The sequence below is a fragment of the Poromitra crassiceps genome (genome assembly GCF_964638095.1).
Source record: "Poromitra crassiceps genome assembly, chromosome: 26".
NCBI classification, from domain to species: domain Eukaryota; kingdom Metazoa; phylum Chordata; class Actinopteri; order Beryciformes; family Melamphaidae; genus Poromitra; species Poromitra crassiceps.
This window is the reverse complement of record NC_139640.1, coordinates 14886931-14911928: the sequence shown is the minus strand read 5'-3', so window position 1 is coordinate 14911928 and position 24998 is coordinate 14886931. Positions and strand designations below refer to the sequence as shown.

General features: G+C 44.4%; 3 protein-coding genes across 4 annotated transcripts in view; 2 read left to right on the top strand and 1 right to left on the bottom strand.

Annotated features, from left to right (window-relative positions):
• The first annotated feature begins 290 nt into the window (after positions 1–290).
• On the top strand, positions 291–5940 carry timm10b (translocase of inner mitochondrial membrane 10 homolog B (yeast)). Of its 2 annotated transcripts, XR_014553788.1 has the most exons (4): positions 291–553; positions 695–790; positions 2690–3977; positions 5173–5940. XR_014553788.1 is itself a non-coding variant. In XM_083661332.1 (3 exons), exons 1-3 carry the CDS (start codon positions 524–526, stop codon positions 3341–3343), a joined length of 780 nt encoding a protein of 259 aa, XP_083517458.1. In that variant the 5' UTR covers positions 291–523; the 3' UTR covers positions 3344–4311. The 2 variants fall into 2 exon arrangements, 1 of the variants encoding a protein (XP_083517458.1); XM_083661332.1 differs by lacking the exon at positions 5173–5940 and having other exon boundaries at positions 2690–4311.
• A 3753-nt stretch (positions 5941–9693) lies between these two features.
• LOC310798780 (tripartite motif-containing protein 16-like) lies at positions 9694–11484 on the bottom strand. Its single transcript, XM_083661331.1, has one exon. It carries the CDS (start codon positions 11467–11469, stop codon positions 9811–9813), a length of 1659 nt encoding a protein of 552 aa, XP_083517457.1. The 5' UTR covers positions 11470–11484; the 3' UTR covers positions 9694–9810.
• A 953-nt stretch (positions 11485–12437) lies between these two features.
• Positions 12438–24998, top strand: part of ilk (integrin-linked kinase) — a gene marked incomplete at its 3' end in the record, with an annotated part of 29222 nt that continues 16661 nt past the window's right edge. The window contains exons 1-2 of the mRNA XM_083661298.1: positions 12438–12462; positions 15266–15447. Of these exons, the coding sequence (XP_083517424.1) occupies positions 15359–15447 (89 nt within the window). The 5' untranslated portion in view covers positions 12438–12462; positions 15266–15358. The remainder of the gene's footprint in view (positions 12463–15265; positions 15448–24998) is intronic.

Here is a 24998-nt window from a genome sequence, read left to right as displayed (position 1 = left end):
TATTTGAAATAAACTGGGTTAGCCGATAGGATTTAGATACATTTTTCTTTTCTTTTCTTTTTATATTTTCTGTCAATTACTGTCTATGGTCAAAATCTAACGTTCCACACTCCAGTCCGGTAGGTGGCGGTAATGCACCTTTAAGCTGGTTGCCAACCGCTAATCAAATTCATAGAAGAAGAAGAAGAAGAAGAAGAAGAAGAAGGCAGTAGGTGGCGGTAATGCACAAAAAGTTGTTTGCCAACCGCCATATAACAATAGTAGAAGAAGAAGAAGAAGAAGATGGCAGCGCACATGTGAAAGTCATGTTACTTGAATCATGACTTGAATGTGGACATAATTGGTCTAATATCCGGGATATTGTGTCTCATATATTTTAGACAGAATACGGTACGACCATTTCTTTAGACTAACCAGACATTAACGTTTTAAAGGCCTTTACATGGTCTTGCACAGCCTCGATTTAGCAGAAAGCGGCTGTCCATAACATAACAGCAAGCTAGCTAACCAAAGCCGATCCGCGATGGAACCCGAGCAGCAGCAAATGCGAAATGTAAGTCACGTTGTCACGTTTTACATTGTCACATTTTATCTCAGTAACAGGCCGCGCTAGCTTGCAAACAGACATGTTGATGAGCACATGAATGTGTGAGTGAGTGTGTAAGGTGTTTGTTCACTGCACTGTCTCCTGTAGCTGCGGGATTTCCTGATGGTTTACAACCGCATGACTGAGATCTGCTTCCAGCGCTGCAGCAGCAACTTCAACTACAGAAGCCTCACCATGGACGAGGTGAGACTTCTCGTTCACGTTATCCCAACTCGGTATCTTTATTAGCATCTGTGTTAGCAGCGTGAGCATGTATCAGCATTGACAACAGGAACCTATCTGTTCGCAACAGTACTGCGCATGCGTCATCTGTCAGTGGCCTAATCACTACGCATGTAACCTTGCGCCTAAGGTAGTCCATACATGACACGGGGGACGATATTTTCTTTCGGATGATGGCGAAGGCTGGAGGCACCCTCTCTCCCTGTGATTGGCCTAGCGTCAAACGTTCATCCAATCACATTCGCTTGGCTGTCCTGCGTCTCTTTCTACAGTCTGTGGTCAGACAGACAGCAGTTTCGCTTGCTAGCATGCATGAAAGACGCCACTGTGTGTTTATGTTTTTGATATAGTCTGGTCTCTGGTTTAGAATGCTGCCGCTACTCTTGGCAGTGCACATATGTAGCCTATAGACAAATAAAAAAGAAAAGATAAAAGATTAATGAGAATTGATCAAGGGTTATATAAAAACAGTGTCAATGCCCATTTACTCATTCTAACACAAGAGTGACATGTATTTGAATTGAAATATTAATCAGAGCAACAATGTGATTACATTTGGAAAGACAAGAAAAAAATACACGTCTGTGCAATAGGCTAAATAGGCCTAAATAACTTGGATATAGGGTTTGCAATTGTAACGTTTCCATATAATGAAGTATCTCATGCTTGTTGATTTAATGATTGTTTCCTGCTGCTCACGTTATGAACAAATGCTTAGTTGACCATAGCCTCAGCAACAACTAACTGCAGTCATGTATGAATGTTAGCTGTCCAGCAAACACTTAATATCTATAGGAATCATGCTTGGAAGTAGCCTACTTTCCCCCCCGCTGCATCTTGACATTGAATTATCGTTTGAGATACTTCTGGCTTGCCTGGAAAGAAGGTGGGAGCAGCCGAGTACAGTCAGCTAATCAGAGGCAGAGAGGGGCGGGCCATGCCTTCGCCTAGCCTTCGCCATCATTGGAAAAAAAATATCGCTTCAACCATTTACACATTATTGTTAATTTATTAACACAAGCAAACACTTTTGCGCATAGCCTATTCCTAGATTATCATCCAAGAATTGTATTTGGGCGTTGCAAAATAAAAGTTTCTCATTCTTAATAAAACGGCTGTATTAAAAAACAAAACAGTAGGCTAGTGCAAACAGTATTTTGATATAGGTCTACCAGTCCAGTAGGTAGCCTACAACTTCACATTGGCATGTAGGCCTACTTATTCAATTTTCTTTTAACCGTGCAAACAGCAACGGTTACATAGGCTACTATTTTGACTAGAACAAACCTGTATGAAAGTTTAAATCATTAAGTGCAAAAACATTTTAGATTTCAACTGAAATGGTCTGAACACAACAAAAACAAATGGCATGCTATAGCCTACTCAATGTGCTGTCTTCAGAGTTCAGGTGAATCTAGCAACGCTGACGGCGCTTCATTGTCATGAGAGAAGCACAATCTAAGGTAGTTGAATGTAACATGACACCCCAGACAGGGGGAGGGGCAGAGCAGCAGCGGCTGTTTTTAAAGGAGAATTTCGGGTTTTTTTTTTCAACCTGGATCCTATTTTCCACACTGTATGTGTCTAAGGGACTCATCGTTACATATTTTTTTCAAATTGGTCGAGTACTCACCGAGATAGCCTTGTTTACAGCTCGAGCAATGTGCCCAAACAACTACACAGTGTAACTACACAGTGTAACTACACAGTGTAACTACACAGGGTAACTACACAGGGTAACTACACAGTGTAACTACACAGGGCAATCCTGCACCGCATCGTCAATACACGATATACCCCCCCCCCCCCCTCCCCCTTCCCCTGCCAACACTGACACATCTGATCCCTGCTGTGTTGCAGGAGCGCTGTGTGGATAACTGTGCCGGCAAGCTGATCCGCTCCAACCACCGGCTGATGGGGACGTACGTGCAGCTGATGCCTCGCATGGTGCAGCGGAGGATGCAGGAGATGGAGAGCAAGGTAGCAGAGGCTGCAGCAGCAGAGGCAGCGGCGGCCGCAGCCTCTGCTGCTGCTCCGGAGGCTCCGCCCACCGCTCAAACCCCCACGGTCCCGTCTGCATCCACACAAACGCCTCCAGCTGTGACTGATGTGGGACCCGTTCCCACAGCCGCTGCTGTACCTGATGTATCTGTAGTGTCTGTAGCGGGTTCTTCCCCTGCTTCAGCTGAAGCCATGGTGAGGCCAGACAAGCCTATTCCATTAAAGCTGGATGCTGTCACAGAAATGATGGCGTCAGCCTCCCAAACCTCCGCTCCCCGAGCGCTTAATCAAGCTGTCGATGGCATGTCTACTACTGCCGCCCAGTTTGAGTCTGGAAACTCTGTGCTGGTATCTGTCCAGCCTGTGTTTTCACCATCAAGACCAACAATGACCCTCTCAGAAGCTGCTCCTCCTGTGTCAACAGCAGCAGCTGCTACAGTGTCTCCAGCCCCAGAGACACAGTTAGGCCCAGACAAAACCCCAGAGGTATCCCTGCCGTCGGGCCGCCAGTAAGGCTGGCTGGTCTGGGTCTGTCTGAGTCTCTAATCCACGTTGCTCAATAGAGACTGAGAACTTTCTCCCAAACTTTCGTTGTCAAAACTGGGTGGAAACTAGGGATGCACCGATCACGTTTTTTGCCACCGATCACCGATTGCCTATGGGAAATATCTGCCCAACCGATCATCGACCGATCACCGATCACCGATATATAAACTCCTCAAAGAAAGTTTGGAAACGTTATTTTAGGTCGATTATTTCTCCCCTTTAATAATACCAATTGGCATTGTATTTCATATCGTTGGAAAGCCTGATTAGTGATAGGGCTTTTTTTTATTAAAAAAAATATATATATATATATAAAAATATCGGCAATCAGCCGATCGCATATTTGAGGTCAAAATCGGCCGATACAGATTGCTTGCCGATCGATCGGTGCACCCCTAGTGGAAACGATTTGAGAGTTTAAAAGAAACCGGTCTCTCAGAACTAATCCAGAGTCTTTAGGGGGGGTCTTCGTGCAGAAGGGGCGGTGATGTTGCTCGTGCGCTTGTAAACGGATGACGCCGAATCAAATAATATAAAGTTGCTTGGGACGTCCATTTTCAATGTTTTTCAAAGTTCTCTCCGTGTGACAAAATGACTCTCTGTATCTCCAGTTTGTTTCACTAGGGAGGATAATGCGGGCAAAGAGCATGGAAGGAAAGAGACGACACTCCGGCCATTTTTGGAAACAGAATGCGCCTCGCAGTGGTCAGCTGCGGTAGCGCGGGCCCCTATAATCAGCCTCTCTAAACAGTAACTCAACGGGAGAACACTCTAAATTTCGTGGATTCACATCTTTTCTGGGCGTACTGCAAATCTTGATTGAAGTGGTGTAGTGCAGGGATGTAAAACAACAACCATATTGTGGAAACTAAGCAAAATTTTTCTTTGTTTAGTTTTTTCAAGATAAATACCTAATGAAAAGGACCCGAGGTTCAACTCCCGTTGAGTTACTGTTTAGAGAGGCTGATTATAGGGGCCAGCGCTACCGCAGCTGACCACTGCGAGGCGCATTCTGTTTCCAAAAATGACCGGAATGTCGTCTCTTTCCGTCCATGCTCTTTGCTTCTACCAAAGAACTTTTATGGAAAGAAATGACAGCTCCATATTGCCCCATTGCAACATCAGCGCCCAGCAGCCTCCGCCATTTTTTATTTTTGGAAGCGTGACAGCGCCAAAAGAACCTCGCACAGGCTCGCAGTGGTCAGCTGCGGTAGCGCGGGCCCCTATAATCAGCCTCTCTAAACAGTAACTCAACGGGAGAACACTCTAAATTTCGTGGATTCACATCTTTTCTGGGCGTACTGCAAATCTTGATTGAAGTGGTGTAGTGCAGGGATGTAAAACAACAACCATATTGTGGAAACTAAGCAAAATTTTTCGTTTTTTTCTTTTAGTTTTTTCAAGATAAATAGTAAATGCAAAGGACCCGAGGTTAAAACCACGGCAACGCACTTCTGACGGAGTGGACGACAGCCGCATTAGCTATTTATCTTGAAAAAACTAAACAAAGAAAACGAAAAATTTTGCTTAGTTTCCACAATATGGTTGTTGTTTTACATCCCTGCACTACACCACTTCAATCAAGATTTGCAGTACGCCCAGAAAAGATGTGAATCCACGAAATTTAGAGTGTTCTCCCGTTGAGTTACTGTTTAGAGAGGCTGATTATAGGGGCCCGCGCTACCGCAGCTGACCACTGCGAGCCTGTGCGAGGTTCTTTTGGCGCTGTCACGCTTCTAAAAATAAAAAATGGCGGAGGCTGCTGGGCGCTGATGTTGCAATGGGGCAATATGGAGCTGTCATTTCTTTCCATAAAAGTTCTTTGATGCGGGGGAGAGCGTCATTTCCGCCCTAGGTTCGTTAGCGGTCACAGGCTAGGTTGCTGTAGGTGCTGTAGCACGGCGTTGGGGTGGCTCGCATTCACACACAGGTAGTCCTCGCTGCCTGGATGCCGAGAAGCTGGAGGAGCAGCGGTGGTGTGGACTGCAATCATTTCAGCCATATCTCTCTCGTGTTTTCAAAGAAGATGCACGTGAGACAAACTGTGAACTATATCATCAACTCTATTAGCATAGCAACTCCGTGTCTGTAGCTAGGCTAAAAGTGCTCAAGTCAACAACAACCTGCCTCTTCTTCTTCCCATGTCAGTAAAAGTTCAGCTGTGCCGAATGGCGGCGACAGCGAGACTGTGCATACATGAACGTAACTCGGCACGTTGGCTGCAGTACACGTCCAAAACGTTATCGTGTCGTTTACCAAGAACTTGCAATCATGTCGGTGGGGGGGACATTTTATTGTCCCTCCATTTCCAAACTCATTCCGGTGAGTCTGCAGAAGGCTTTGCTAGATGAGGGACAAGCACTGTTAAATGAGGAAATGGCATTTCCTCATTCCTCATAACAATGAGTTGACGCCGCGGAGTCACATTTTGGAGGAGCTGCACGCCCCCTACGCCGAGCTGCGCCGAGAGGACGCCCAGCTGCGGCGACCCCCTCGGCGCAGTCAGCGCCAGCGATTTCGCTCGAGCATAATTTGCGCTTTAGTCTGAGCTCATCCCCCCCCCCCCCCCAATTCCTTATTTAGATTTCAGGAAGTTGGCAACCTAGTCAATGACTTATCACTGCAGTCCCAAACACAACACCATCCACTGTGACATCACAGGTGGTAACACCATCAATTATATATGTGTATTTTAAGTGTTACAAAGTGCGTCAGAAATGCTAATAAACACCCAAGAAGCTGAGCATTAAAAATCCCAGCTGTAAAGATAAAAGGGGACATTGAGAAGAGGCAAATAGGAGAATGAAAATGTTCTAAATGATAAAAAAAAAGCTTGTCTGTAAAATGTAATTTTGAGAAGTGATGTTAAAGACTCGTGACAGGCCGATCTCCACGACCTTTGCCCTCTAGTCTGCAGGCCTGGGTGACCTTTGCCCTCTAGTCTGCAGGCCTGGGTGGCAAAGCCAAGACCACGTCGTATTCACACTTTGTACAGTAATGACAAGGAGGGTTATGCCTGATGAGAGGTTACATCATTTTGAAGTAAGATGTTTACCTTGGAGTGCTGCAAAATGTCAATGAATAAAGAAATCAACATGATCTATGAATCACTTTGTCCATGTATTCTTCATTGGGAGTGTTAGTAGTAGTAGTAGAGATAACGGTGACAATATGAAAAATCAAGCTAGTTCTACATTCTGATTCTGGTAAGTTAAAAAATTAGACTTTTTGGAGACGGCGACTTGTCGATGGGAGAACAGACTTTGATCGCTTTGTAACCGGTAAGTTTGGTCAAATCAGGGCTAACCAACCCCCAATAGAGTAGATTAATAAAGTAGCTACCTATTACCAAGAATGAGCTAGTTTGAGCTTATTGTGTTCTGTGTTTGTTTGTATCTAATGGAATAGGGGTCCATGCCATGGCTCTATTATGTGCTATCACTGCTGGGCTTTCAGCTGGTGGATGCTGCCCTCTAGTGGCCATATTGGAGGTCCACAGCTCATGGCAATGATGCCAGAGAACTAACAAACAATGTTCCACTTTCATTGTAACATGTCTAGGGGATGAACTAAAAGGGTGATTATAGAAAATAAGACTGCTCGAGGTCACGTGACCACAGTTTCATATTTAAATAGACTGCTCGAGGTCACGTGACCACAGTTTCATATTTAAATAGACTGCTTGAGGTCACGTGACCACAGTTTCAAACTTAAATAGACTGCTCGAGGTCACGTGACCACAGTTTCATATTTAAATAGAGTGCAAAAAAAAGTAAGGGAGTGGGGGGGGGGATTTCATAATTTTAGGGGCAAGGCCATGTGGCCTTCAGGGTCACACATTTATTTTTATGGCATAAGGCCACATGCCAGGGCACAAAGACAATTGCTCTATTGACATTGTGAAAAGCGATTTTTTTGAAATGTGTGTTAAAATCAGTGGTGGGAATGAGGGGGAACGCCTGGGAACAGAGTTCCCAGAGTAAACGTTGAGAGGGAACGGTGAGAAGGAGAAGGGGAACAGCATTCCTCCTCAGGTTCCCCTTAAAAAGTGTCTTTCAATGCAAAGCAGCAGTTAAAGGCTTGAATAATGTTCTTACCAAATGATCACAGAAAACACAGATGTAATTTCAAAGTGCAAGTTTAATAATTTCTCTGTTAATCTTGACAAGTAAATAATCTGTTTCAATTTGAGTTTAAATTTAAAATTCCTAAACTTTTTTGGTGTTTCAAAAGAGAAGATCTGTAAACACGTGCGTCTGTAAAGGTGACAACTGGAACATATCAACCCCCGATGTTAAAGTGGTTATTTTCTACATTCATGCAAGTATTATGTACAGTATGTACTTCCTGGAATGAATCAGAAGAACACACACACACACACACACACACACACACACACACACACACACACACACACACACACACACACACACACACACACACACACACACACCTCCATTAAGGCCCATGTAGTGGGGACAGAAACAGTCACAATAGAAATACACAACAATAAGAACTATATAATCAATCCATCAAGTTTATTGAGCAGACTCAGGGTCCATAAAAAGTAGGCTACATACAACATTAAAAAAAAAAACACAGGGAAATAAAAGACAAAAAACAGAAAAGTCATTGCACAAGAGGCACCGATATCAAGAAACCTCGCTGCTCAGTTGCTCCACTCTACTGAGCAGCGTCGAGGCGTCCATATTGCCAAACAAACCCAACAGGTGGAAGTTTGTCCAAAAAGTGCGAGACAAACATGGCCATGTTCTCCCCAAACTCATGAAACAGGCTCAGGCATGCCGCCTTGACGTTTTTAGAGTCCTTGTCGCGACCTGTGTGCTTAATTTGAACAGAAAGCCGTTGGACTTCTCAATCCAGTCAGATGCAAAATTGTTTGTAGCCAACAAGACAACTTCATCGGGGCTAAGAGTCCTCATTTTGATAGAGATCAAATATAGGCCACACAACAGTTTATGTTTTCATATGAATACATGTGTGTTTGGATACTCGCTATCACTGACTGATATAACACAAAGAAAAGAGCGCCACCTACAGGAAATCAAACATCATCCGCAGAAAATTCAACTTGGAAAAAGACATCACAGTCCCGCCCACAATGTTTGATTGACAGCTGTGGGCAGTGCAGCGCAGAAACACCACAGCAATGAGAGCTAAGCACCACACACACACACACACACACACACACACACACACACACACACACACACACACACACACACACACACACACACACACACACACACACACACACACACACACACACTGTAGTGGAGGGAATTACTAGGCGCTGGTTGAAGGTTGTATAGCACTAGATTCACGCCAGTGTGTCGGCCAGAACACCACTTAAGGCCACCAGGTATGATAAATTGAGGCTGAGAGAGTTAAAGAGTTGACTGTCTTTATATATGGAGTTGTTGTCAGTCATACAGCAGGTAATAGTTGTGGTTTTCTGTACAACAAAGAAAGAATAACAAAAATACAATGAGTAATGAGAAACTTAAACATAAACATAAGTTATATTACTATCATTATACACATTACTCTTTAAACCATCACAGAGGCAGATAAATAAACACAGTAATGAATGACAAAGTCATTATAAACATTTATCATTAACTTCCGGTTGCCGAGCTTTACTCTGAAAATCTACTTCCGGTTTGCGGCTAACTACCGTAACTTAACGTTCGATAAACTAAACGATATGCAGCGCACAACAACCACTTCGGTAGGTTAACTCCAACTTAAACTGCTATGAAACAGCACAATAACATGCAATACACGTAATAGCATGCCTAAAACTAAACAACATATTTAACTGACGTGCTGCGTCAGGTAGGGTGAGCAGACAGCCATCAAACAGTGCGCCGCGCGTCCTAACTTACACCGAGTAGCAGCCACATGACGAGCCTCACAAACACATATTACTTCTACATATGGACAACATATAGCAGCATACACACAACGGAATACAGGACGGGCAAAGCAACAGGTAAGTACTCACTCTTTCATAGACGCACAACACGATGACTGCAGACTGCACAACTGAGCGACTGATGCGTTCAACTCCCCACGCTCGACTGATGGCTTTCCCGTTTGATGCAATAATATCCAATTAAAACCATCACGTGAGCTGGCTCACCCTATCAAAGTATTAACCAAGAATATAAGCCCACCCGGTAACATGATTTAACTTTGGGGCCTTTTCCACACACACACACACACACACACACACACACACACACACACACACACACACACACACACACACACACACACACACACACACACACACACACACACACACACACACACACACACACACACACACACACACACACACACACACACACACACACACACACACACACACACACACACACACACAGAGCTGCTTTAATAAGTCCTGTCTACTTGAGCTCACACAGCTCAGCAGTGTCTCCCTTGTAAAAACACACCAGTCCAGCATGGAGAGGCTGAGTAAAGGTGGTCTGGACTCTGTGGAGGAGAGTCATGGTTTCAGAGACGCTGTAGAAGGACAGAATACCTGCTCTGTGATCCAGGTACACTCCTACTCTGGAGGAGGGAGGGACTGAGATGAGAGTTCTGATACTCTTATGTGTGAAGTAATAACTACTGCTGCCACACTGTAATGACCAAGACTTGTCATTGTATCCAAATCCACTTTCACGCTCTGTTCTGCTAATATCTTTATATGAGACTGCTATGAAAACAAACCCGCTCCACTTCACCTCCCAGTAACAACGTCCAGTCACACCCTCTCTACTCAGGACCTGAGGGCTAGTGAATCTGTCTGGGTGACTAGAATATAACTGTTGTTCTCTCATGCATGTTGCTTTTCTGTTCCCCTCAGATAATAACAGGTGTGTGCCTGCTGTGTTTGGATCCAGTGTGATCTGACGTGAATATTGTAAGAAGTCAGCTCTGGTCTTGGGCTCTGGTTGTGGCAGTAAAACATCCTCTTCAGTCACTGTCAGTGAGATCTTAGGCCGTTCCTCTGTCAGAATGTCCTGTAGTTTATCTCTGACCTCTGACACAGCTGCAGTCACATCCTCAAAGTAACAGAGAGGACGGGTATCGATCCTGGGTGAGTCTGTAGATTGACTGAGACGTGACAGCGAGGGGTAACTGTGGAGGAAGTGGATGTGATCCTCTGTGTGTGAGAGCTGCTCCAGGTCAACGTCTTTCCTCCTCAGCTCAGAGATCTCCTGCTTCAGCTTCTCCTGAAGTTCTTCAGCCCGACTCACTTCCTCTTTCTGCTTGGATCTGATCTGCTGCTTCACCTCAGAGCTTCTCTTCTCAATGAGACGGACCAGCTCAGTGAAGATCTTCTCACTGTCTGTCACTGCTTTATCAGCAGAGAGATTCATAGCCTTCAGGTTCTGTTGTAGCACCTTCACGTCTTTCTCTCTGCCCTGGAGTCTCTTCTGGATTTTTTGCCGATTCACCCCGAGCTCTTTCTGCCTCTCGGCCCTTTCTGTGGCAGCTGAGACTGTGTCGTGTCCTTTATGTTCCTCCACGCAGAGATAACAGATACACTGCTGATCAGTACGGCAGAACATCTTCATCACCTCGTCGTGACGAGAGCAGATGTTCTCCTGAAGCTTCTCGGTGGCTTCCACCAGCCTGTGTTTCTTAAAGGTAGAGGATTCATAGTGAGGCTGGAGGTGCTGCTCACAGTAAGAGGCCAGACACACCAGACAGGACTTGAGGGCTTTCAGCTTTCTCCCAGTGCAGAAATCACAGCCCACATCTCCAGGTCCAGCATAGCAGTGATCAGGAGGAGCAGCTTGGAGTCCGGTCTTCCTCAGGTCCTCCACCAACTCTGCCAACATGGTACTTTTCACCAGGACAGGCCTCGGTGTGAAGGTCTGTCTGCACTGGGGGCAGCTGTGGATTTTATTCTGATCCTCTGCATCCCAGCAGTCTTTAATACAGCTCATGCAGTAGCTGTGCCCACAGGGAACAGTCACCGGATCCTTCAGTAGATCCAGACAGATCGAACAGCACCATTTTTCCCCGTCCAGCTGAAATCCTTGCTGCGCCATTTCACTTCTCAGTGACAGTGAGTCAGATAGTTTCACTTCCTCTGAACTGAAACAAGCTGGGCTCTGCTCCAAACCAAACCTCTGTTGTTTTCTTCATGTTCATGTGCTGATCTGCAGTGAATGTGCTGGTCAGCTCTTGCACTTCACAGCATGTTTACACCCATCTATAAACTGGCAGATCTGTGAAGGGGGAGGAACAGGAAATATGTGGAGAGAATAGAACTGGCTGTGTTTGAGGGAGGGGTTATCAGGCTTTTTATTCCAGGAAGACGAGCGTTAAAGAGGCAGTGTGTGTTTAAATACAAACTTACAATCAATCTCTCTCCCCCCTTATCCCCCTCACTTTAAGTGCAAGTGTGCAACATTTCATTATCACCACTATATATATATATATATATATATATATATATATATATATATATATATATATATATATATATATATATATATATATATATGTGTGTGTGTGTGTGTGTGTGTGTGTGTGTGTGTGTGTGTGTGTGTGTATATATGTGTGTGTGTGTATATATATGTGAAAAAAAATCAATTCGTGTTTTGTTTTGTTTTTTAATCCGTTTTTTCTCCCTTGTGGGGGTAAACTATCCTCATTTTTTGATACAGTTATGATATATTGTGTATCTCATAAAGCCGTTGTCAGATGTAAAAAAAAAAACGTTGGCTAAACTCCACTCTGCAAATAAAACGTGCTTAACGTGAGATTATGTGGGTTTAGCCTCATGATCATCCCTGGTGGCTGACCGCAGCGAGGCAGACTGGTGCTGTAACAACTCTCTCCAGCAGGGGTCAGCATTGTGCCACTGTGCCTGGTACAGATGCCTGGACAACTTCTCCGGCTTCAGCCTGCATCAGAGCGGGGCAGAGGAGCGGGGCGTGGACACACACACACACACACACACACACAGACCAGACCAGAGACTTTCTGGAGACGGCGACTTGTCGAGGGGAGAACGGACTTTGATCGCTTTGTAACCGGTAAGTTTGATGTGAAACAGCCCTGTTTTGGAACCCTGGTGCGTGTTTGTTGTGGATGCGCCACCTGATGGCTTCTTCACAATAGCTTTCAAAGAGTTCCTAACAGTCCAGCCCACCGAGGAGGAAAATGTGGGAATGCACTGTACTATTTATAGTCTTCAACCTCATCATTATTACATTACATTGTAGCCTATAGTCACATGTGTGCAACAATGAATGTAACCACAATAACCTGACAGCATAGCACTATTATTTATGATGATGCATTTTAGAAGGTTTGTGGAAAGATATGACTGTGCTATTATAGGGATATTATTATAGTGATATCATGGAGACAAACTCACAGCAAACCACCATAATTATTAGGCTTATACCATATAGGCATAGACTGTAAAAAAAAAAAAAGGATCTTAATTAAAGGACAATCATACTCAATTGTTCAAATGACGGGGAATGCTGCTGCAACTAAGGCCATGTTCACATTACAGGCAAATCTGATTAGCTGATAAAGTCATTAATCATCATTATCTTGATTGGTTTCCCAAATCTGATTTGGGAGTGTGTCCGCACTGCCACAAATCTGATTTTCAAGTCGGATCTGTGTGTCCAGACATCCATATGTGGTTTGGGACAAGTGACACAAATCAGACTTGGAGCGTCCAGACTCATAAAACCAATCTGGATAGAATCATTAATAGGTCACTAAAGTTCACAAATCAGATTTGGCCTCCTAGTCTGAACATGGCCTAACAGTCCACAACCCAATGATAATCAGTTTATACTCTCATATTTAATTGAATGCCTATTTAACTCGGACTGTAAATTGATGTAAATTGACTGCCTATTTAACACCTATTTAACTCGGGACTGTAAATTAATGTAAATTAATATTGTATGCCTACTGAACACTCCTCGTGTCTATTGTATATATTGGACTGCAATGTTGTGATTGTCTTTTAGTTGTTTTTCCTATTTCTTTATCTCTGAATATTGACATGACCACTACGCTGCATAATGACACTAAGACAAATTCCTCATATGTAATCGTGCATACTGTGGCAATAGAAGTGATTCTGATTCTGATACAAGACTAAAGAAACCAGAAAATATTCACATTTAAGAATCTGGAATGTATTATTATTCTTTTATTTTTTTTCTTAAAAATTAGTCTAAAACGATTAATCGATTGTAAAAATAGTTGGCGATTAATTTTCTGTTTATCGACTAATAGAGACAGTCGGCATGTCTGGGAACACCCACAAAATGTTAAACGGCTGGCGCGCGAGTGGGGTAAAACCGCCCATATATCTCATGGGCTGACTCACCAAAAGACGGTGCTGCGACTCTAAACTACAGGTTTGGGGGTTCTAGAGCAGAACACAAGACGTCTGCTCAGATGTGCGTTTACTGCGGTGGTTAAATCCCCGATCGTGTCTGCCTGGGCTGGGCTATCAGCTAAATTCTAACTTTGCTGAATGGATAGAACGGGGGAATTTACCCCACCCTGACCCCGCCCCCAGGCTAACCCAGCGTCTATTGTGGGCGTTCCTAGAGCCTGTATGGGTGTTCCCAGACATGCGGACTGTCTCTATCATTGCAGGGATGTAGGTTTGGTTTGCCCAGCACCATCAAGCGCCAAGTGTAGCCTGTAGCAATGGTTTTCCAAGTGGGGTCCAGGGACCCCCAGGGCTCCTTAAGTGGGTTCCAGGGGGTCCCCAGCTAAAAGCGGAATCATTTATTTTTTATTATAATTCGATCCATAAAGACAATGACAGAATGTAGGACTGTTTTGGTCATGGGTTTCATACACTTTCTGTAATAAAACATCTAAAAGCAAACGTCTTATCAGATGGAGGACCCTGGGGCAACAGTGCACCTGAACCCAACATGCAAGATACCCGCTGAATAAGTGTCCAAATGTTCAGGTCATTCTGGCCAATACTCCACTTCTGTTATAGCATTTCAGTCTGGAATATGGGATATGTAAGGGATAATGTATATTGAGGCGGTGATTACGGGGGAAATAATGACCGACAGGTGGATTGAGCCCGACCCGCAGCGGAGGGCTTAATCGTTCACCTGAAGGTCATTATTTCCCAGTAATCACCGCCTCAATATACATTATCCCGCTTAGAACACGGCCTACAACTAAATCATTCAATAATCTGACGAAAATAATTATTCAAATAGATTTTTTAATAGCGTTTTCAACGCAAAGCGGTTTCATTCGTAATTGGCACACAAGACACCACAGCTGCAACTGGTTGGCCTAATTAGTAGTGTTTGCTGACAAAAAGCTCTTATCAACTGATTAATCCAGGTGTGGCAGAGCAGCGGTCGGTTGTCGAGAAATAATGACCGGTGAATATTGTTGATTGACCAATCAGAATCGAGTATTCGAGAGAGCCGTGTTCTAACTTTCAATAATCTATCATTTAGCTGCTAAATTGTCAAATACTGCCGTCTGCTCGCTACCCAGGCACTTATGTATGTACTTAACCTAACTACCGTAACTTAACCTAACTAACTAGCCGGTGTGCACAACATTGTCAGACTAAACTCCGGCTGACACCCCAAAAACCTACAATCCGCTACAGAAAAATGTATATTGTTTGTTTATTAACTGGCCCCTGGCCTTCTATCATTTCACGAAAGTGGCCCCCGGGCAAAGCAAGTTGAGTATCCCTGGTTTATATGTTCCGCACAAACAAAGTTTGAAGTTGAATTCCTTTTTCAATTGAAACTGTCGTGTGATTTTCTCCGAGCTCTTGGATAAAGAGTCTTTTGTTCTGCTCTTCTCTAGGCTACTTGTCCCTGATCTCATGTGAGACAGGGGGGATAGACTGGGTAGAAACGAAGGACAGAAAGACATCAACACAGCCTACAGCCTACAGCCATGGATGATATCTTCACACAGTGTCGGGAGGGAAACTCTGTAGCTGTCCGCCTGTGGCTGGACAACACAGAGAATGACCTCAACCTGGGGTAAGTGGACACACACACACACACACACACAAACGCACACACACACGCACACATGTACACACACACACACACACACACACACACACACACACACACACACACACACACACACACACACACACACACACAACCTCACCCTGGTAAGGTGTGTTCAGTAATACATGTTCAAGATTCAAGATTTTTATTGTCACTCCGTAGTACAAGTATCACGTGTGAAATTACAACATAGTTGTTGCTCCGTTACAACATAGTGCAAATAACAGTATAACAGTGCAAAAACAGGACATATAGATTAGGGATGGGCATTTCTAGCAAAAACACTATTCGAAATTCGCTGGCCAAAGTCGACTTTTAATCGCAATTCGGGAAAAAAATAATAATAATTAAATGTAAAAAAAAGAAAAGAAAAAAAGAAAAGAAATTGTGAGTGAAATGTTGCATTGTCTCCCCTGATTCTAAATCTAAGGCTTTATTAATTAATAGAAAAAGCTTCTGCTGTGGATTTTTAGCTCAAACAAGCATTGCACCACTGAAGTAAAGAACATGCTACATGACATTGACATTTTCGAAAATAAAAAACAGTTTTGACAATCATGAGTGGTTCATTAAATATTTAGTAGGCTCAGGTCTGAGTGCCAAAGGGGTGCCAAAGTCACCCCCTCTCCCTCTTCATGGGATTTCATCCGCCATTCATTTTTCCATAAACCTTGCTTAAAATGCTTATAAAAATTGTTTTACTTGCTCAAACCAAGCGATTTGACTATACTTGGGACGGCATTAGCTCGGGAGGTAGAGCAGGTCGGCCAATGACTCAAGGGTTGGCGGTTCGAATCCCGCTCCCTCCCAGCTGTTGTCATTGTGTCCTTGGGCAAGACACTTAACCCTCATTGCCTCGTATGAATGGGTATGAATGTCTATGAATGTTGGTGGTGGTCGGAGGGGCCGTAGGCGCGAAATGGCTGCTACGCTTCCGTCAGTCTTCCCCAGGGCAGCTGTGGCTACATCACCCGTAGCTTACCACCACTGGTACGAATGGTGTGAATGAATAATGATTCCTGTGAAGCGCTTTGGGTGTCTAGAAAAGCGCTATATAAATCCAATCATTATTATTATTATTATTATACTTAGAATCAGGGGAGACAATGCAACATTTCACTCACATTTTTTTTTTTTTTCCCGAATTTCGACTTTCAATAATAAAAAAAGAAATTCGATGCCCATCCCTAATATAGATGCAGTAAAACAAGAGAACAACAAGCAATAACATTAAACTTTTCCTTTTCTTTTCTAGCATAGACACCTTAAAACATAATTAAACATTCTGTTTGCACAGGTGCAAATAACATAGGCATAATTATCATATGTAATGGTAGCAGCTGCTACATGATTGTTTATTTGTGTGTGTTAAGGAGTCTCGTGGCCTGCGGGAAGAAACGGTCCCTCAGGCGATTTGTTCGTGCTTTTGGGACATGTGTAAAGCTTGCTTTATACTCGCTGTGCCGTGAAGGGGGCGGGGGAGGAGCTTGCGGCAAATGACGTCAATGTGTCGGGCGCGACCTCCGTAGGGCGCCCACCGCGACCCTGAAGATTTTTCTCTCAGCGCGACCTCCGCACGGCTTCTCTCCAAACATGGCCGCTTTCGAGCCACTGAGCCCTGAACACTGAGCTGTGTTTTCGCCACATTTCTTGACCCATGTGGTAGGCTATAAACTTTGATTTGCAACTGTTCGTTTTTAGTCATTTCACCAACTAAATGTGTTGTGTTGAGAGAGATTAAAAGCAGCACAGAGTAGGCTATCAGGGCTGAGAACTGAAACGGCTTTCAGTAAAAACAAGTTTGGTGATTCATTCATGTGCTGACGTACGGTCGTTTGAGAGTGAAAGCGCACTCAGTACTGCACATAATAGCGTTTCATTGCGACCTTTTCACGGGCTTTTCACTATTACCATTGTACAATAACATGTTGATCACTTCTGAGTATAAAAGCATCTGCCCCAGCGCGAGGTCCGCACGGTGACTGGCGGAGCTCCACCTCACGGAGCTCCACCTCACGGAGCTCCACCTCACGGAGCTCCACCTCACGGAGCTCCACCTCACGGAGCTCCACCTCACGGAGCTCCACCTCGCGGAGCTCCACCTCGCGGAGCTCCACCTCACGGAGCTCCACCTCACGGAGCCTTGCTCGAGTATAATGAGCCCTTAAGACTCTCTGCCTTAGTTGCCAGAGAATGGTCTGAAGTGATGGGAGTTGACTTTATAGCCAGCGTACCACATTTGGTATGGTAGGTGAGTAAGTGTGTGTGTGTGTGTGTGTGTGTGTGTGTGTGTGTGTGTGTGTGTGTGTGTGTGTGGGTGTGTGTGTGTGTGTGTGTGTGTGTGTGTGTGTGTGTGTGTGTGTGTGTGTGCGTGTACAGACAGATCCCTGGCACAGTAGAGCTGGTGAAATAGTTTCCATATTGTGCACTCTCTCTAGATCTCCACATTGTGTGGAACATTCTATTCACTCACGTTCTAGCCCGTCTTTCTCTCCCCTTCCTCTCGGATTTCTTGCCTTGTGATGTCATCGCCCAAAATTGTGTGTGCGTGTGCGTGTGTGCGTGTGCGTGTGTGTGTGTGTGTGTGTGTGTGTGTGTGTGTGTGTGTGTGAGAGAAGAGGGAAAGATTTAGGGGAAGTTGTATGGTGAGATGAACGGCACTAAACAACAGAATATGGTATAACTTCAAACTCCTGGACACAGGGCCGGCCCTAGTCATATTGGTGCCCTATAGGCGAGATTTGATTTGGCGCATTGATTATTATTATTATTATCATCTTATAAAGATTTTGGTCGTTTGAAGCCAGATTCATATAGGAATATCTCATTTTAAATTAACATTAGGATTAGCCGGTTGTGATGTCAGTATTCAGTCTTAACAATCATATATTTGCTCCTTTTCTCACTCGCTCCTATGTCACCACCTGCTCTCCCTGCAGGGTTTGAGATTCAACTTTTTTTTTTATCACCAGCCAATATGGCTGCTAGATTTTAAAGTTACGAGCCAATTCATTTCCCACTAGCCAAAATGTTTCAGTACAAATAAGTTATAGCATAATGAATCTATAAATGACAGTATTTCACTGATCAATTGTGTGATTTCAAATTGTGTGAAAATGAAGAGATTTGTATTTATATGTAGGCTAAATTGATAGCAGGGGAGCACTTCAAGTGTGTCACTGGTATCCGGGCCTGACTTTACTTGTATGTCACTTTATTTTTTTATGAATAATTATGAGGGGGTGCCCCTTTTTCACACTTATGCACCGGCCCCTAAACTGTCCGTGCACATCTCTGGATCGCAGGCAGGCTCGTTACTTGCACCATCTGCTCTGCTATCTCACTCGCGTCTTTCTCTTCTCTCTCTCTCTCTCTCTCTCTCTCTCTCTCTCTCTCTCTCTCTCTCTCTCTCTCTCTCTCTCTCTCTCTCTCTCTCTCTCTCTCTCTCTCTCTCTCTCTCTCTCCCTCCCTCTGTCAATAGTCACAGCTGTATCTGTAGGTTCTTCACAATAAAAAATGTCCGGGTGTTTTGTCAATGAAAGTTCACCTTATGTGAATCAGCAGTCATCAGGAAATGTTTAAACGAGGCTCCAGTCCGACTGAAAGTGATCAGCATTAAACGCTAGTCTAGCAGAACAAAACTAAAAAAGAGGAAAACTAAAGCAGCCTAGCCTATACAGCCTTTTCAAAAATGTAATTTCCTGGTTCACTTTTGACGGGGAGAAGAAGGCAGGTGAAGTGAAGCTCAGACACTCACCACCCCCGACGTAGGCTACTCACCTGCTGCAGCTGTACTGACGCTGCGCCTGGATCCTGTCTGTGACAAGCAGCTTGTCCAACATCATATTATGCAGCGTTCTGCACCATCGGCTAATTGCTAGTAATAATAGACATCTGCTAATAATAGACATTGATTCGCGCAAACAGATGCGAGATTCCCGCAATCCTGCGGCCAATTTCAGGCACTGATTGTGCAGAAAAGGAGGGGCGCCTACCAGCGATTTTTTGTTGTTTTGTGAGGGGCTACAGCGCCCTCCCCAGGCAGGAGGCTGTTTGGCCTGTAGGGTGAGCCGGCCCTGCCTGCCTGGACAGCAGAGAAGGCAGGGAGAAGCAGATGAGTCATGGCTGCGTGTGTGTGGATGTAGAGATCCGAGCTGTTTTGGGTATGTGTGGAGCAGTTCCGCTGGTTGAGCTCATTTCCTAGAAAGGGACATTTCCATAGCCAGCAGAGGAGGCCTGGTTATCTCCAGGCTTGGACCAGCAGGCCTTATATGAGCAGTGTGTTGATGTTCTGTTGAGGAGGCTGAGGCGTACGGAGCTCTGCTCAGCTCCTTACAGGGGCTGGGCCTCTGTGACACACGCACGCACACACACGTCACACACACACACACACACACACACACACACACACACACACACACACGTCACACACACACACACACAGCCCAGGCAGCTCTCTGCTCTCTCACATAAACATCTCCGCACCTCCTCCCTCCCCCTGCTCTCTTCTCCCCCACACCCCCCCCCCTTCCCCTCTCCTGCTCTCTCCTCTTGCTCCTTCCCCACCTCCTATACTCCCCAACATCTCCCATTCCCTCCCCACCTCATCACTCTCTCACATTCCCCCTGCTCTCCCTCCCTTCTCCTGCTCTCTCCTCCGCTCTCTCCTATATTTCTATATTTTCTATATTTCTCTATCAATTGTTCAAAGTGTTATCTTTATTCTGTAATTTGCTACTGTTGTGTCAGCTAGAATTAGCTAGACATATTTTCTGTGAAACCCTCTGGGACATGCTTGTGAATTAGGGCTATACAAATAAACTTGACTTGACTTGACTTGACTTGACTTGACTTGACACAGCAGCCATTAGTAAGCTGCAGGGCAGGACTGTTGCTTCGGCTGTTTGGGGCCATATTTATGATTTCAGCAATGCAGGAAAAAACGGACGGAATTTTGTCATAAAAACAAAATTCAATCGTAAAGCATGGAATATTGCAGAATTTTCCATCATTTCACAAAAAAGTAGGGCTAATGATCAAAATCAAAGTTATTGTAGTAACCTAAATGATTTCATAATTGTAATATAGGCCTAGACTAGAGAAATGATTCAGTTTTCGATTGGGGTGTTTTGGGGGGGGGGGGGGTCTTGCGTGGGACCCTTACGTCAGTCACTGCATGAAAAACCTGCTTTCAACCACCTCCTCCCCTGACCACCACCATCGTCATGACTCCTGATTGAAGAATTCCCTATGGGGGGATTTCCTATCCTATTCTTCACTGACGACACCCTCTCATCATCTCAGGAGAGCGTCATCATATCATGGAGTCATACGCCAAAATTAATTTGTTGTATCATTAAAGCTTGTTAAACTTTCTACTAGTCTCTCATGATTGAATTAAGCTTAGCCCAAAATCACAAATCAGAATGAGGGGGTCCCCGCCGGTATATTTTCTATCTTAAGGGGAATCTTACCTTGGCTGAAGAACATTTGAGAACCTCTGGCTCACGTCACCTCACAACTTGGGTTTTCACGTTGAGAAACACGTGGAAGAGGCTGTCTGAGAGAGACAAGGCATCAGACAGGGAACACAAGAACAGATTTGAAGTGTAATGTGGTGGGAAACGATCAGTGTTGGGCAAATTACTTTCAAAATGTAATATACTACATATTACTAGTTACATTCCTTTTAAAGTAATAAGTTACATTACAATATTACTTTCTGTGTAGAGTAACTCGTTACTTATTACACCACTTTTGCATTACTTTTGCCAAAACAACAGCAGCAGCAGAATGACATCGCCACCACGGAACCATTCCGAAAAATAATTTGAACCGCCTTGAAGTCAGTGTAAACAATCCAAAATTCTAAATGTTATTATTTTCCTTTGTTATTGTCATATATAGTGGTTATTTGCATAAAAACAGCTTGATTAGGAAATGATTGCATCTTTTTTAAATATGTGCTTTGATTTAATAAAATGTAACTCAATTTGTAACTTGTGTTACTTGACAAAGTAACTGGTATAATATTACTGAAATCCTATAAGTAATAAGTTATATTACTGAGTTACTGCTAAAAGTAATACATTACATGTAATATGTTACTTTTGTAATGAATGATTGTATCTTTTTTTAAATATGTGCTTTGATTTAATAAAATGTAACTCAATTTGTAACAATTGTTACTTGACAAAGTAACTGGTATAATATTACTGAAATCCTATAAGTAATAAGTTATATTACTGAGTTACTGCTAAAAGTAATAAATTACATGTAATATGTTACTTTTGTAATGAGTTACCCCCAACACTGGAAACGATGTTGTTTACTTGGGACTCGGGATGACTTCCGTTTGTTTTTGTGTTTTTGTGTTAGTCTGAGTCCACTGAGACCAACTTAAATGCCAAACACACACAACTCCCCCTGGAGCTGTGTGTGTATGAGCGAGAGAGAGAGAGAGAGAGAGACAGAGAGAGAGAGAGAGAGAGAGACAGAGAGAGAGAGAGAGAGAATGTGTGGCTGAGGATTCCACTGTGTATTTTCCCCTCTGTCATTCCAGAGTTCTTTTCCCTCCCTACTTTTTATAGCACACAGGGTTGGCCACAGGAAGCTCTGTCTGTCTGTCTGTCTGTCTGTCTGTCTGTCTGTCTGTCTGTCTGTCTGTCTGCCTGCCTGCCTGTCTGTCTGTCTGTCTGTCTGTCTGTCTGTCTGTCTGCCTGTCTGTCTGTCTGTCTGTCTGTCTGTCTGTCTGTCTGTCTGTCTGCCTGTCTGTCTGTCTGTCTGTCTGTCTGCCTGTCTGTCTGTCTGTCTGTCTGTCTGTCTGTCTGTCTGTCTCTCTGTCTGTCTGTCTGTCTGTCTGTCTGCCTGCCTCTCTGTCTGTCTGTCTGTCTGTCTGTCTCTCTGTCTGTCTCTCTGTCTGTCTGTCTGTCTGTCTGTCTGTCTGTCGGTCTGTCTGTCTGTCTGTCTGTCTGTCTGTCTGTCTGTCTGTCTGTCTGTTGGGTCTGAATGGGCAAAGAATGCAATAGCTATAAGCCCCTCTGTGCTATGCTATCAGACACACAGGCTATAAGCCTCTGTGCTATGCTATCAGACACACAGACTATAAGCCCCTGTGCTATGCTATCAGACACACAGGCTATAAGCCCCTCTGGGCTGTGCTATGCTATCAGACACACAGGCTATAAGCCCCTCTGTGCTATGCTATCAGACACACAGGCTATAAGCCTCTCTGGGCTATGCTATCAGACACACAGGCTATAAGCCCCTCTGGGCTGTGCTATGCTATCAGACACACAGGCTATAAGCCCCTCTGGGCTATGCTATGCTATCAGACACACAGGCTATAAGCCCCTCTGTGCTATGCTATCAGACACACAGGCTATAAGCCTCTGTGCTATGCTATCAGACACACAGGCTATAAGCCCCTCTGTGCTATGCTATCAGACACACAGACTATAAGCCTCTGTGCTATGCTATCAGACACACAGGTTATAAGCCCCTCTGTGCTATGCTATCAGACACACAGGTTATAAGCCCCTCTGTGCTAAACTATCAGACACACAGGCTATAAGCCCCTCTGTGTTATGCTATCAGACACACAGGCTATACGCCCCTCTGTGCTATGCTATCAGACACACAGGCTATAAGCCCCTCTGTGCTAAACTATCAGACACACAGGCTATAAGCCCCTCTGTGCTAAACTATCAGACACACAGGCTATAAGCCCCTCTGTGCTATGCTATCAGACACACAGGCTATAAGCCCCTCTGTGCTATGCTATCAGACACACAGGCTATAAGCCCCTCTGTGCTATGCTATCAGACACACAGGCTATAAGCCTCTGTGCTATGCTATCAGACACACAGGCTATAAGCCCCTCTGGGCTGTACTATGCTATCAGACACACAGGTTATAAGCCCCTCTGTGCTATGTTATCAGACACACAGGCTATAAGCCCCTCTGGGCTGTGCTATGCTATCAGACACACAGGCTATAAGCCCCTCTGGGCTGTGCTATGCTATCAGACACACAGGCTATAAGCCCCTCTGGGCTGTGCTATGCTATCAGACACACAGGCTATAAGCCCCTCTGGGCTGTACTATGCTATCAGACACACAGGCTATAAGCCCCTCTGGGCTATGCTATGCTATCAGACACACAGGCTATAAGCCCCTCTGGGCTTGATTGTCAGACTGTGTAGTTTGTGGCTTGTCAGAGCCTTGTGAGAAGCAGCAGCAGCTGTAGTGAGGGGGTTTGGGGTGAAGGGGGCGGTCACACCTAGGTGACAGGTTGGCTCCTGCAGCTAGACTGTAGTAGAGGAGCTGTGTGAACTGTCTGTCTTCTCATCTGACTGCATAGACCAGGAGTGGGCAACTATTTTTCATGGGGGGCCACATGAGAAACCCAGATTGTTGCCGGGGGCCGAACAAATATTGTCATGCCGTAACCCAACTTTGATGATAGAGAGGGCCACAAAAAATGTCCTCGCTACCAGGTTTTGCTGAGGGCCGAGCGTGAAAAATTTGGGGCATTTGAAACCAGGTTTAGAGGAATAACTAATTTTAAATTAACAGTTGTGATGTCATTATTCAGTCTTAACCACCAATATTTGATCCTTTTCTCACTCACTCCTATGTCACCACCTGCTCTCATGGCTTGAAATTAACTTTTTTGACCACCTGCCAATATGGCTGCTAGATTTTAAAGTTACCAGCCAATTAGAATTTCCACTAGCCAAAATGTTTTTCTTGAAATAAATCAGAATATGAGTGGGTTAATTTAAGCATAAGTATCAGTAAGTGGCCCAGGATGATCAAAGCCTGTGTTGAGGGTCACACAAACAAAAATGCACTCTTGAAGCTAAATAAATCCAAAACCAATGAGTTAATTATTTAAATATCTACTTTAATGTAGCCTTTTAGTCATAAAGATTATTGAAAGATATTCCATATTCCAGACTGAAATGTTATAACAGAAGTGGAGTATTGGCCAGAATGACATGAACATTTGGACACTTATTCAGCGGGTCTCTTGCATGTTGCGTTCAGGTGCACTGTAAAAAAAAAATATATATATAATTTTTTGTTGCAATTACATTGCGGGCCACACATGTGGCCCGCGGGCCGTATTTTGCCCATGTGTGGCATAGATTCACAGCGCGGCCATCTTGTGATGACGTCACCCGCTGGTTGGGAACGCAACGAGACTCTCATCCAACATGGAGCAGTAGACGAAAAGTTTGAGTTCTGTCACACCAATTTGGTTTGATCACATCGATAAATGGGCAGATGAATGTGTACAGGATAAAAAAAAGGCTACAGCAACTGGATCGAGTCTTATATCCACGACATTCAAGGAAGCGCAGCCGATGGTCTAAATTGTAATCTGCAGTACATCCTCGCACCACTGAGCACCGAAACCGATACATCAGGCGCTGTGGAGCAGTTGAACCCGAAATGACGCAGCCGAAGAAGGCTGTGTTTGAGCTTAAACTTAGGCACTGGCATGTGAAT

Excerpts from the sequence above, each read along its gene's own strand:
- timm10b (XM_083661332.1), top strand. The coding sequence starts at position 524 with ATGGAACCCGAGCAGCAGCAAATGCGAAAT. Across the intron at positions 554-694 it reads AGCAGCAGCAAATGCGAAAT|CTGCGGGATTTCCTGATGGT; the intron begins GTAAGTCACGTT and ends TGTCTCCTGTAG. Across the intron at positions 791-2,689 it reads GAAGCCTCACCATGGACGAG|GAGCGCTGTGTGGATAACTG; the intron begins GTGAGACTTCTC and ends GCTGTGTTGCAG.
- LOC310798780 (XM_083661331.1), bottom strand. The coding sequence starts at position 11,469 with ATGGCGCAGCAAGGATTTCAGCTGGACGGGGAAAAATGGTGCTGTTCG.